The 14,245-nt window shown below is 42.1% G+C and overlaps 1 protein-coding gene across 4 annotated transcripts; it reads right to left on the minus strand.

Annotated features, from left to right (window-relative positions):
- Nucleotides 1-13: 13 nt before the first annotated feature.
- Nucleotides 14-14,056, minus strand: LOC116399324 (protein-serine O-palmitoleoyltransferase porcupine-like). 4 transcript variants are annotated; one of them, XM_031876406.1, is made up of 12 exons: nucleotides 13,754-14,056; nucleotides 13,223-13,359; nucleotides 12,609-12,801; nucleotides 12,029-12,072; nucleotides 8,898-9,079; nucleotides 8,677-8,807; nucleotides 4,794-4,919; nucleotides 3,440-3,540; nucleotides 2,249-2,325; nucleotides 1,834-1,897; nucleotides 1,550-1,635; nucleotides 14-763 (listed from the first exon to the last, which is right to left on the minus strand). In XM_031876406.1, exons 2-12 carry the CDS (start codon nucleotides 13,356-13,358, stop codon nucleotides 632-634), a joined length of 1,272 nt encoding a protein of 423 aa, XP_031732266.1. In that variant the 5' UTR covers nucleotide 13,359; nucleotides 13,754-14,056; the 3' UTR covers nucleotides 14-631. The 4 variants fall into 4 exon arrangements, 3 of the variants coding, with proteins under 3 accessions (XP_031732266.1, XP_031732268.1, XP_031732265.1); XM_031876408.1 differs by having other exon boundaries at nucleotides 13,994-14,027; XM_031876405.1 differs by having other exon boundaries at nucleotides 13,977-13,993.
- Nucleotides 14,057-14,245: the final 189 nt, after the last annotated feature.

Raw genomic sequence — 14,245 nt, forward strand, 5'->3', positions numbered from 1 at the left:
CATTTAAGTGTGACAAACATGCAAAAAAATAAGAAATCAGGAAGGGGCAAACACTTTTTCACAACTGTATCTATCAATCCATTATATCCTCATCCTCAGAGGGTCTAGGGGGACTGGAGCCAGTCAGCCATAAGCATCTACTCCACACAGAGGGGAGAGCCCTGTTGCTGTGAGGGGACAGTGCTAGCCCCTGCACCAGCCGTATATTTCTAATGTCAGTTTTATTAGCATGTGCCATCATACAGTATTTCAGTTAAGGGCTGCCTGTTTTCTGATCTGCTCCTGTTCCTTCATGTTCACCTGAAGTCTTGATACTTTCAGTGTGACGTACATTAACTCCATCAGTACTTCAGAGTCATGTCATACTCACCACTCTGCTGCTCTCTCTTTGCTTCTCTAACAAGTACCGATCGTTCACTTTATTTTTGTCTTCCGTCTTTATTAAGCTTCTGTGCAGAAAGTGTAGAGTTTAATTCACTGATGTTTCCAATTAAAAGCCTTCCAGCTACCGAAAGGGCATAATCCCTCCCATTCCTGGTAGGCTCTTCACTGCTCAAAACGGAGCCACTGTGTCCTGCACTACATCCTGTTGGCATTTATGTGGCATAGAAATATTCCCTTTTCCTTTAACTCAGTCCTCAGTTGCTCTCACCTCCTCTACTTCCTGTTCATCAACTCCAGGATCAAACATGGAGCCCAGGTAGGTGAGGTGGAAGATGGCCAGGAAGCTGAAAACCAGGTTTAGCAACATCACCCAATACTCCTACAGACCAGAAGAAGAAGAATAAACTGTGAAACAGTCACAAGAACATCTTCATAGTGTCTCTCATTCTTTTAAACCCTTGAGGACAAACATAAGACCCCTGGACATCTTTGCTGACTTCCAGTGGTTTAACTTGTCCCCTTTCAGCAGTGATGTAGAGGTGTACTCCAGGACCCTGTGACATCACTGCTGGGTGCTGTTACAGGTGTAGCCAAGCACATTTCTGAGCTACGTGTCGGAAAAGACGGGGCCCACTCGAGTTACAGGTTCATTTTATTCATAAACCCGGTTTACAGAAAATGAGGCTGACATCTGATTGGCTACAGATAGGTCCATGTTGAAAAAACGCATTTGCGAATGCAGCCACGTCAGGGGAGTCTCAAAAAACCCACACAAAAATGTGGAGCCATCCACACACAAATGCATACAAATGCAGAAATATATTTGTGATTTTTTTTTTACATTTATATAAATCGTAATTTATTTATGTGTGCATTGGAATGTATTTGTGAATTGTTCTGCGTGCATTTGTGAGTCTGTGTGCATTTACAATTATTGAGACTGATCTGACCCCATACACTTAAGCTTCTAAGATAGCTCAGCAGTAGGTAGGTACCCTTCTGACACTGAATACCATGCTGTGGGTTTTTTTCATGCCCCCTGTAACTAGATTACTAACCAATGCAAAGCATTTTGCTCAGGTTTCTGTTGATCTCTTGACGTACGTCTGTGTGTGTGTTGATTGCTTAGCATCGCTCACAGAGCTGCATAGAGCTGAAGCTGTACCTTCTTGTGCTGGTGGCTGCAGTCAGAGGTGCAGGCCCTGGACAGGATACAGGCACTGAAGATGGATGCAAGCTTCTTTCTCAGAACTGAGGAAAAGAAAAAGAATAACCATTCAGGTGTGAGAAACATACTGATTAACACTATCACAGTAGGCCCAGAGTACACAGAGAAACCAGCTTCCTAGATCAAGTCAAAATGTCATCTGTGCAGGAGAAAGGGATGGTTCTATTCTACCTTTAATGGTTCAACTTTCACAGTTAAATACAAGCTGATTTTTCTCTTACCATGTTCAACATATGTGATGAAGCCCAAAGAGAGCAGAACAGCTCCCAGGTGAAAGCTCAGACCCTGAAGAAAACAAACAGCACATTAAGTTCAAGTAGTGACAGTCAATCATTCAACATCTACTGCCCACATTCCTGTCTCTGAGCAAATTCATGTTTCAATGATATGCCCTAGTGTGTCTAGTGACCAGAGAGAACTACAGGTGGTCTACCTGTATGTTAAACATCAACATTGTCCATCAGTGAACAGTTAAAGTCACATGGCACAAACAGACAAGAGATTGTAGTTTATCATGTGTTCCCATACTGAAGTGAAAGAAGATGGGCTTCCAACCCAATAATGACTGTCTCGAACATATTGCATCTTAGAACGGCCACCAATACTGTGGAGAGAAGTGTGCATCATGTTACTAACGTGCAGTAAGGCGCTGGCAGTGTACGTCACCAGGATGGCTGGAAAAGTCCCCAGTTTCATGGCGTTTTTAAAGGCATCTGATGAATATGGAATAGAACACAATAAACACAACACAATGACTTTATATAGATCAAGTTTGTAATGTAACTTTCATAAAAATCATGAAAATACAAAACTTTTAATGTGACAATGAGGTGATACTACCCAGTAGCAGCAAAACTGTAAATACCAAGAAGGCTTCAAATAACTCATATTTTGTTTTTGATTAATCTGCCACAGGGATGCCGAAAACTTTAGGATATTTAGTTCACTGCCGTATATGACTAAGACAAAAAGCAGCTCGTCACAGGGAAGCTGGGAGCAGCGGATATTTGGAATTATTAATTAATAAATTGATCTTCACAATAATTGCAAATTAATTTTCTATAAATACCAGACAAAGATGATACTGCTCAGTCTTTCACTCAACAGGTCGGAAATACGTCAAGAGTAACATCAGAGAAACTCAACAACGTCACCATTGCCAAAGTCCCATTGAAACGGAAGGTAGAGCGTCTGTAGCTTCTGTACTGGGACGCATTTCAAAGAGAAACGGAATATTTAAGAGGTGTACATTTACAACAGAGTTCTAAATCAAATCCTTTGCATTTGATTGGAACACTACAAAGTGGGCGGGCTTAGAGGACTGTTTCTCCACACACATCTCCCTCAGCTGTTAGATCAGGAGGAGGATGAAGAAGAGATGAATCTTCATCCGGCTCTGTTTCACTGCAGCGATCAGTACATGCAGATGAACTTCCTCCCTCCGTGCTGCCAGCACCAGAAGACGTTCATCTGCATGTACTGTTGGTTGAAAAGCTGCAACATTTCTTTCGAATGAGTCAGATCTCAGCCACTTTGTTGTTGAAATGAAAACAACACTTTTGCCCACTGATATCCAAAAGCATCTCATCCTGTCTCTCCATATTGCTCGATTAGCTACTACGATCCACAAACACACTTTTTCATGAGCGGTGAGGCTAGCTAGTCATCCAAAGTCTCATTTGATTGGAGGATTTCTTGTAAATACCCCTGAGTGATGGATGAGTCTTTAAACATTTGAAGCATCTTACAGAAGAGAAAAGACAGGCATTTGATGTAAATACAATGTTTGATCATTCTGGAGTGTTTCAAGTGGAGTTGAGGACTTACAGGTTTTTAGCCATCTGGACATGGGGATGTTCCAGGACGTCACCACCAGCACCATGGAGCGAGGCATTTCCACACTGAGAGGCTTCACCACACGCATATCCCTGCATTAGAACACACAGATACAGAGTATTGGGGAATATGGTGTTCACTCATTCAGCCCTCTATCAGGTCTGCGCTTGGTGAAATGTGATGACTGGTGTTGAGCACTAGCAGCCTGCTAGAGAGGAGCGTACTACGAAGTGAGTTGGATAGAGCCAGGCTTTCTTTGCGATAGTTGGCTCGACAAAACCTAAAGCTCCAGTCGGAGATAAGTGGTACCACGACGGTGGTTTTATAATATAATAACAGTCTTTGTTAACCAGGTTTTCTTCAGCAGGCTCTGCACGTTCCCATAAAAGGGGTCGTTTGACGTCATTTGACTCTTCTACTGCACTGAATGAACCGGTCTGTGCGGCCTACTTCAGTCAAGAGGAGCAATTTTCTAATTAGCGTTCTATTAGCCTCGATACCAGCAGTTTAAAATTAGGACCAAGCATGAAAAGTTTGAAAACATAATACAAAGTGGCATGAAGTTGCTGTGCCCTCATTGTTCTTTTAGTGTATTGATGATATGCTGATTAATATTTGAAGTGTTAATATTACCTGATGCAAACAGGGAAAAATGAGAGGAGGAAGACTGAGAATACACCTCCACCAGAATACACAACTGATGCTGTATGTGGGTGCAAACTACGGCCCCAGGGAATCTTATGAAGGAAATATACCGCATTTCATCTGCAAGTAAACATCATCCTGACTAATAACATAATGAACTATTAATGTATGCTGCCTGGGATTTTATAGAAAGCATCTTTTAGAGCCAGCGTGAGAAAATGCCTGAGAACACTACAAACATATTCTGGAGTTCAGTGAGAGAGACGACAACTTTGTGGACAGCGCAGCCTACAGTGTTAAAACTCAGATTTATCATCATGTAAAGGTCTCCTGGTGCATAGTTCTCATGGCTTCGTTGTGCATATCACTCATAAAGGGCATCGTCTGGAAAAGCCAGCCGGTCTATACGGTGTCTGACCTCTGACGAGACCCTCTTACAGGTCTGAAACTGAGGTCACAGGATTTTACAAGTATGGTGAGGTCATTTCCAAAGAAGTTGATGAGTGAAAGATGCTTTAGACACGATTTCAATCTAAAACTGAACAACCTCCTCCAGAGGAGGTTAGGTGTTCATGGCGATTTAGCCAGCTTCAAAGAGAGCCACCTTTGTGACATTGAAAGATTTGGGCTCAACCTACCTGGCTAAACCACTGATCTCACTCTGTAGTACACCCCTCAGCTCAGACCCAGCTCAACTTACCATCTGATGTTGTCCTTTTCTTCAGTGAAGCCTGCACCAGCCAGCATGCTGGTGCCTTCACTGAGGTGACCCACAAAGTAGTTACTGAAGTGGAAGGACACTGCATTCTCATAAGCATGAAGCCACCTGGTCAGCACACAAGACAAACACATGTTATCTTTGGTTGGATTCCCAACTCAAACTCTTTGGTCAGCTGAACTTCTTCTGAGAGGACATCTTAACCTGCGTAGAGTTGAAGTTAAGAGCTCCTCTGGCACAGATTACTTCAGGGCACTTAAATAATCTGATTATTCCCACTTTCCCTAGAAAAGAGGGAACTTCAGTCACAGGATAACAATATAGAATCATTTGCTATCATATGACAGAAAGGACTATACCAGTGGCTTTGCATGTTAAAGGGAAAGCTCACCCCACAATCAATACATATTCATACATATTATCCTGTTATCTGTAGAGCTAGTTATCAATCTACATTATTTTGGTGCTTGGTTCCTAGATGAAACTTCTCACAACAAGGTCTGTGGATTATCTTGAGTAACCAGGTCAAGAAACATAGCTGTTGAAATTTTCAAATGTCTTTTTGGAGCTTTGAGCACCACAAGATGAGGACCATCTAGTCCCATTAAATAGGACAGAAACATATTCTAAATATTCTTTTTACTCAGTTTCCCTCTGCTCACCTCATCCCCTCCTTGGTAGAGTCTGGCTCAAACTATTACGCTGCAACAGACTGCAGGAAATGTAATCGTCCTGTTCATCCAATGATGGATCACATGCGGGTTTGTGTAGCAGTACGATGTGTGTAATGTGGCTAAAACTCTCTTTCACTCTGAAGTCATCAAAACCATTTTTGTAGACCATTCAAGTAAACTCACTGTCAAATTTATGACAAGTGTTTACGCTACTCATGTCTCATAATTATTTAGATTCCCTGCTGAGTCTCCAAACATCAAAGCTTATGAATGCAATGCTGTGTGGCAGTCAGACCTGCACCTGAATGCACCACCAGCAGGGATAGCAGATCACTCTGTGATTGCAACACCATCTCAACTCTGAACGTGTGACGTATTAAGACGTGTGTTGTGTAATGATGCATTAGCTAATGGTGGACTGAACCCAAAGGGCCTCTGGAGGGTAGGAAAACGCATTTAAAAAATGACCACGCCATTTGTAGGAATTGGGAAATGGTTTTCAGTGATGTGGCTCATGGGCTAGAGCGGGTCGACTTTTAATCACAAGGTTTTTGGTCTGATCCCCGGCTCCTCCTGTCTGTGTGTCGAACAGAACCCCAAATTGCTCCCCGGGTGCTTTACAGCAGTGATTCTCAACTGGTGGGTCACGACCCAAAAGTGGGTCGCGGACCCGTTTTACCCTTTGCCTGACAAAATAAAAATAAAAAAGTGATTTTATTTTGAAGGGCATTTTTTATGCACCGGTATTATTCCAGCATTTAAGGCACTTGTTCAGCGGTGCAGGAAAAACACCGACCAATGCGGTGTGAATCACATCACGTGATGCAGCTCAGCCAATCAAATATGGGTATTCTGACAAGTTTCCTGACTGTCATCTGACATCAGTGAGATGTACAAACACCGTGACACGGGGGAGAGATGAGGAGATAGACAGCAGAGCAGGACTGTTGTAGTGTGAGTTGTGAAAGTCAAATCATAGGACGATTTCCAAAAGAGAAAATGACCAGAGAGACCAGAGTCATTAGACTCTGACTGGACAGACTCATATAGGTGAATTCTTCCAACACTAATTTCTCTTTTTAGAAGATGAGAAAAAATATTATATTGTGGATTCATCACTTCACCCTGAATGACCTGAATTTAAAGCTGCAGGGCAATTCAGTGAAAATAATTTTTCTAAAATGAATTTCGTTACGTAATTTAATCTAGCTTAATCCAGCTGTTATTTTACTTGAAATGAGAACATTTATTCATGGATTTCTATGTATTATTTATAATCCATCCAGTTACATTTCAAAAATGAGAATAATTATATATATATATATATATATATATATATATATATATATATATATATATAAAAATAATTTGGGTCGTGGCTTGTCATTAAGGGGTGATGGTGGGTCCCGCAGCCAGAGCAGTTGAGAACCACTGCTTTACAGCAGCCCACTGCTCAGATGCAGAAGGCAAATAACATGTATGAGCCTTTATGTATGCGACGATTGAAGTTTTAAGTTGTAAGGATAGGATGATTGTACAAAACCACTAGTATGGTCCTTTGAAAGGTTCTCTATATAATATTCAGAGCATTAATATAGCAGCAAACAACTATGTTCAATGTAAAGATTAGCGGTGTAACAGATCATTGTTGATCTGTGATCTGGATTAATGACGGTTTACCTTCGCCATCACAGTGTGAAATGAAGTTTTACTGACATCGTTATCCGCCAATGTTCAGTAAAATATGCGATCAGGACATCATTGATGCTTTCTCTTGGCCGATCTCCGATAATGTTACATTGTAAACAGCCAATCCGGGTTGAAAATGACCGCAGGAGAGCTGGTAAAGTGGCTAATGGACAACGGACCAAGGTTCCATTGTGATGCGTTCAGGCTCTGTTCGGTGAAAATCAGTATTGAGCGAAGGTAAATCATACCGTTATCATGATGTGTTCACGTGTAATCTTGTAGAATGTATGTTGGTGAGAAACTTGAATAAATCCAGTTGTTTGAAGATGTTTTCACAGCAACATAAATAGATATTAGAGGGAACTATAACCTGTTTACACTAGCTCCGATAATCATTAAAACTAATAACGACAAGATTTGTTTTTAAATCAAAGAAAATACGATCTTTTATTTCCTAATCATTTGAATTGTGTGCCTTTCTGAAAAAACACTATAAATAACTTTAACAAAGTAAAAGGATAACATTTTGAATAGTTGAAGGTTTACAGACTTCAGAGTGGTTGAAAGTATTTTTGGGACGGTGGCATAAAGAAAGAAAGTCTGGATCCTTGTAGACCAGCTGCTATAATCAAACAACAAAGGGATCTGTATCTGTTAATATGGATCATCAATGATCAGTTCGTATCAGCGGCAAAGAGACACATGATCAGTGATCTCTGAAACTTATATTTGCTCCTTTTTTTGAAGATACAGGGGAGTAATGTCTGCTGAGCAGAGATGGAGCTAGCGTGGCCCACTGGTTAGCTCACGGCCACTGCTCTTCACCGCTCTCATACAGGAGCTACAGCTGATCAGGCAGTCGGTCACAGAAGTGTAGCACCCACCTCATGTAAACACTGTTGGCTCTATCAACATTGTTGCCGTAAGTGCTTTTAGCAATGTTAACGCTGTTAGCTGTGAACTGCCAGCTCAGCCGCCGCCATGTTGTAAGGTGTACGGAGACAATAGAAATGCTGTGAATTTTGCATATAGCACCTTTAATTTCCAAATTTAGGCCACATGTTGACAACATCTCCATCCACTGATGAAGACTGTAAGATGCAGGCGAAAAGCTAAAAGCTAGTAAGCGGACCGTAAGTTCATGATTTGTCAATGAAGCCGATAGTTGATTACTGTAACATCATTCTGATGCTATAATCAAGCACAGTACTTTTAAACTGAACTTTGGACAGTTGGCCGTGTGCTATCTAGCAGTATGACAAATAAGTAATTAGTTATTTTGAACTCACTGCAGTAGACTTATGGGAGCCTGTGGGGAAACCAGTAAGTTCTAACCCTGAGAACAAGCCTTACCTTTCTCAAATGTATCTTGGAAGCAGGGAAAGAAAGACAAAGAGTATGTTGATAAACCAGAGTATTGGAACAGCTGTTGTATTGGAAAACTACCTTAGTTGAAGGAGGAAAACCATTTCAATAATGATTTCAATGATGATTTGCCTTACTTCTGTGTGACTGTGCTTCCATAGATGGGGATTAACAAAGGGAACAGGTAAGGGGCGACGCAGGTGGAGACCAGCAGACAGATCTGACTCTTCAGCAGGCTGAGGGAGGAGCTACGCAGCCACAACCAGCTCTGAGGAACAAACCACCTCATCACCACCACAGTACTATACATGCATAAATAATAGAATGCACACTGAAGCTGGAAACATGAACTACTCACCAGTTTTGTGCCCTCAATGGCGTTCTGATAAGTGGAGAAGCTGATCCAAGGGCCGAAGACAACAGTGCCAACAAAAAGAACATAACCCAGGAACTCAGCTGGGGAGGGCAGGCTGCCCACTGTTCCTCTGTCCAGGTCAAAGGCCAGAGAGATGGCCTTCATGGCCACCACCATCTGAGAGCCTGACATACACACACACACAGACACTTCAGAAACACACTAGGCATCTAACAGGATCATGGTTGGACGTATTGAAAAAGTAGACCTTGTTTTATCGAGTTGAAACAGCACATGACCCCAACAAACTTTCATACTGATGTTTCTTTCTGAATATTGCTGTTGTAGCAACATGTTTACTGAATGCAGTTAATATAGAAACATTTGTAACAAGGCTAGTAGTTTTCTTGACTTAGTAAATATTAGAGTGTTGATCTCAAAGGTGGCCGGTTTGTTCTCTGTGGAGATAAGCGATAATTGCAATTGTGTTTTTGGATCTCAAGCAGTGTTGTCATAATGCAGCAAATGCAGGGCTTACATCAGTCCCCATTGTGTTACGTCACTCGGCGATAGATGGTGACTGAACAGCAGTGGTGGGCCGTCAGGGCCAGCTAAGCCTTCTCTGCTGGCCTAAACAGAATATAACACAAAGTTATAGCTATTTTATAATTTTTCACAAATACACTACATGTATTATAATTTTTTCCCCCATTAGCTTATTTTCTCATTGCACAGCTCCTGTCTTCCTTTGTTGCTCTGCTTCCAGCACAGCTTGTTTTAAGTAGAGCTTTTATCCAATCAGATTCAGCCCCTATGTCTCTATGTAAGGAGAGAGGCCCGAGGCCCTCTAGGTAGACTTTGCAGATTAAAGTATATGGGGACGATATTGTTGATTGTCAGTCTTCAACCAATCAGATCTTTAGTTTGACATGTTGGGTGTATTCTTTGACGTGCCAGTGCTACCCAGGTAGCCTGCTAAGTACGTCAGCATTAACGTGCGCCGTGATTGGTCAGTGTGCCATCGTGACTTTTGTCAAACAGAAAGCTAGCTAGCAGATCTTAGTGTTTAGTAAGAGTTCAGGTTGAAACATATGCAAGAGAAGTTATGACATTTTTAGCGTTTTGCTTGCTGTAGATTATTTTATTTTTTTGCCTAGCTTTGTTTTTTTTAACAACGGCTGAAGGAGGAGAAACGGATTTCTCAAGACCAGAAAAACTGGACATCGTATCAAAGGGTCGGTCAACCCCACAGCTAGCATGGAAAAGGTTTTGTACCAACGGTATTTCTGGCTGACAGCGGCGGAGAAGCGTTGCACATTTTATGGCTAAGAATGAAACTTTTGCTGAGACCCGAGTGGATCTACAACTCAACGACCACGTTCGCAGGAGGACCTCTGGCTGGAACTGAACTGATGTTCTGTACAACTAAAGAAAGGAGGATGGACTTTGTTTTTAAGTGAACAGCAGCTGTGGTAAGTGAAGTGCTTTTGTGTTTTTACATCTGCAGTAGCCTTATGCCGTGTTTACACCAAACGCAGTGCGAATTGTTCGCGCCGCAGGTCTCGCAGGGGACTATTTGTGTTAATTGCCGTGAATCGCGCTGGACGTGCCGGATAGGGGGCGTGGCTTATCGCCCTGGAAGCCGTTCAACTGTCCACCATCAACTGTGGAAAAAAATAACCTCTATTTCTGCTTAGTACGTGTTGTGGAAGTCACAGATATCACGTGAAACTAAACGCCGTCATGTCTGGTTCATAACAAAGTCCAGAGGAGCTCTGTGGATTTTATCGAGCTGTATTCACTGTGTCTAGCAAGCCACGGCTGTTTACTACAGCTGTATGATCACAAAATAAACTGATTTGGCTGTGATTTAACGGCAATAAAAAGGGACTCCGAAATAACTACGTAATGATGCCGATTTGTAAAAAGTCTGAATTCATGATTAGTTAGTTCTCTCCGCAAGGTTTACACATTTATACACATAGTTTGGTCCGGTCTCTATTGATATGAGGTATCGTAGAGCTTTGGTGAACACAGACGGCTACAGTATTTATTTCCTGATTCAACAACGGCAGGAAGTCAGTGATGACAGGAGAAACATCTCAACGCTGATAGGCTATCGCGCCCGATACGATATTTTTCCCTGAAGTTGAAGAATTTCAACTCACGCGTTTGGCCCGAATTCACGCCTCGCCATCGCAAATTCGCGTCACTCCAGTCTCATCGCGTCTGTGCATAGACTTTGTATGTAATCTACTCGCATGAATAATTCGCGCCGTGTTTGCTGTGAACGCACCATTACTACTGTGTTCATTTGTCTCCGATGTGAATAATATTTGAATGGCTCGTGCTCTTCAGTGTGCGGTGGAATACGCGTGTTAGCGCCACAGTGTTGCTGGATTGATTTGTCATGCGTTGTTGTCATATGTGACTGGTTCATGCGAGTTTGTTCTTATTATTGTGTTAATTACATTTTCCAAATGCACTTGTATTATTCAAACGTATTGTTCGGTTCGTAAACCTCGTACCGAACGGTTTAATATGAATACGTGTATTGTTACACCCCTAGAAACAAATAATAACCGTACCTGGGCCGTCATCATGAGGTTATTCAACTGTAGTAGGACAGCACAGAAGGCCCAGTTATAAAATGCATGGCCCGCCACTGCTGAACAGACATTTATCTTAGTGAATATTTTCGAGATCCTAACTTTAAAGGGGCCCTTCACTCATCAAGGTTAGGCCTACTCAGTCTGTCAAACTGTTGTAAAGTGTGGCTCTGCTCTGGAAGGAACATTCTGAAGGCTGAGAATAATAACCCTGATGTCGTCATCATACTTTATATTATTATTTCTAAGTATACAACAGTTGAAAAAAGATCATGAGATTGATCTTCGATGAAGTTCTCTGAAGTTTACCTTTCCTAAATACATTGTTGTGGAAAATGCTTATTATATCCTCTTTGAAACACTGAACTGCTGTAGACTATACTGCAACTTCTTTTTCACATCCAACAGAGAAGCTTTACCCCAGACACAATGTAGTAGCTATGGAAACACTGCAGTATTGTAGAAATTAAGAGGAAAAAAAGACTTCAGTGACGCTACTCTCAAACCAAATGATGGAACGTTTACCTCTGATTTTATGCCAGGTCACCATGTCAATCAAATGCAACTCTCTGAAATGAAAAAGGAAGAAAACTAAGTTTACAAGGCTTCTATATTCTACTACACAAATGTGTAGGTTTGGAGACTAACACAAACAAACTCACTGAGGAAATGGTTAAACTACAACAGGAAGTGCAGACGTTGTTGACTGTGCAATAATTCAACAAGCAATGTCATTGTATGATTAACTAATGGTAGCAGACACACAGCCTCACTCACACAAACAAACACATCGATGTTCATTGAACCAAAACGGTTCAATGAACATCAAAACAGATGCAATGATGTTGTTCTGAAGTGGGTTTAACAATCTGAACAATCAATCAAACTGTAAACAGTGTATGAGAGTGTTGTTGCAGTTTGCAGCACTACATCACTGCTGCACAGTGTGTGGGCAAAGCATGTAGTCACCACTAGCTGGAGATACAAGTGGCATACTGTCTCAATGGACATATCCAGGACAACTGATTTTCTGTTTCTATGTGAAAGCTCCAATTATTCATATCGGTCTCCAGGAAACTAGGTGTTCTTTGCACTGTTTTCTCACCCAACAAGGAGGTAGATGAGGATGACAACCGAGAGGAAGAGGCCTCTGCTGCTGGAGTGTCGGCTGAGGAGCAGAACAAGGTAACAGAGCGCACAGAGCCACAGCACCCACAGCATGTGCAGTTCAAAAAACAGGAAGAGGCCGTAGACCCCAGACAACGCCGACACTACATGCTTCACAGTGGACACACCTCCTAAGGAACACAAGCAGGAAGACAATAGGAATTGCACTCAAGTCCAACGGTCTATTGTTTCCCTAATAAGGCTTACATCTGACTGAAATACATCACATGGAAATGGGTTAAATTTATGTCCATTCTAGCCATGTCCAGGTGTAATAAACATGTATGACATGGTAAATCTACCATTATGAAAAATTCCTCTAATTATGAAAAGCTAAATATCACAATACAATCTTGGATTTCCTGATAGACAGAATGTAGTGGTCTGGACCCGGTCAAATCCAGGATAGGAGATGTGTTGATCGAGGAACATTATCTCATTATGTCAGTACGGACAATATCTAAATTGCTTCCAGCTATGTCCATATGAAACAATAGATAAGACGAGTCTTCCTGTGAATGCTCCTACTTGCTAATTTGCAGTGTAGCTCACCCAGTCTGAAGCAGAGTCTACAGATGAGGCAGAGGAGGAGCAGCCTCCAGACCTGCTGTAAGCCCTGCTGGACTGTACTGACCCCACAGCTCTCAGCCAGCTGCTGCAGCACTAACAGTCTACTGGACATGTCCATCCTGCAGCTCAACACAAACTACGGATTAGAACTTTAATCAAACCATAAAATAAAAGTATCACTGGATGACGCTGAGATCAATTGAATTACATCCAAAGGGGTTAGACTACTTAGACAGCGCCTCTGGTCAGCAGCACGGACTACTATCAGTGTCAACACATGCGGAGCATTAGGACGTTAGGCGCGTCTTCTCCACATAGCCCACCTCTACAGACTCGAACTGAGCTACCTGTGGCCTGCTATCTTGCTATAACGTGCGACACATGCTTCACTAACTAGCGTTAGCTTAGTAAGCTAACGTTGGATATAACTTGTCTAACTTTGTAAACGCAAACACCGCGTTAACCACGTAACGTTAGCTAGATGCTTTCAGGAATGTCGCGTGCTAACGTTACCGTGAACTTGTTGACTGATTGGTGGTTACGTTGACTTTAGATCGCGATAGTTCTGGAAAACAAATCAGCGCATTTTCAGTGAAATGTGGCAGGGCCGGACAGAAGTGCAGTTGGCTAACGTTCCAGCTACACTCATGTATTACTACAGTTAGTCAGACAGCTGCAGATGAGGGTAAAGGCGACATGTCCAGAGCTAATACAAGCCTGGATGCTGCGAATTCACATTCTCATAACGTTTACTTCCGTTCCCTAGTAGTCGTCGTCGTCGTCCTCTTCTTCTTCTTCGTCTTCGTCTTCTTCTTCTTTACGGCTCGCTCTTCTTCTTTACTGGTGGTTGAGTGGTTGGTTGAAAATAAGCTTATTGGCACATTACCGCCACCTGCTGGACGGAAGTGTTTAGCCGCACGAGGAGCTGACTGAATTCCCTACTGTCTGTCCAATGAGACCTTTTGGTGAAATATCATGCTCTCACTGCATGTTTTGTATCGCTGA

The sequence above is a fragment of the Anarrhichthys ocellatus genome, unplaced genomic scaffold (genome assembly GCF_004355925.1).
Source record: "Anarrhichthys ocellatus isolate YVR2014 unplaced genomic scaffold, GSC_Weel_1.0 scaffold108, whole genome shotgun sequence".
Lineage (NCBI taxonomy): Eukaryota > Metazoa > Chordata > Actinopteri > Perciformes > Anarhichadidae > Anarrhichthys > Anarrhichthys ocellatus.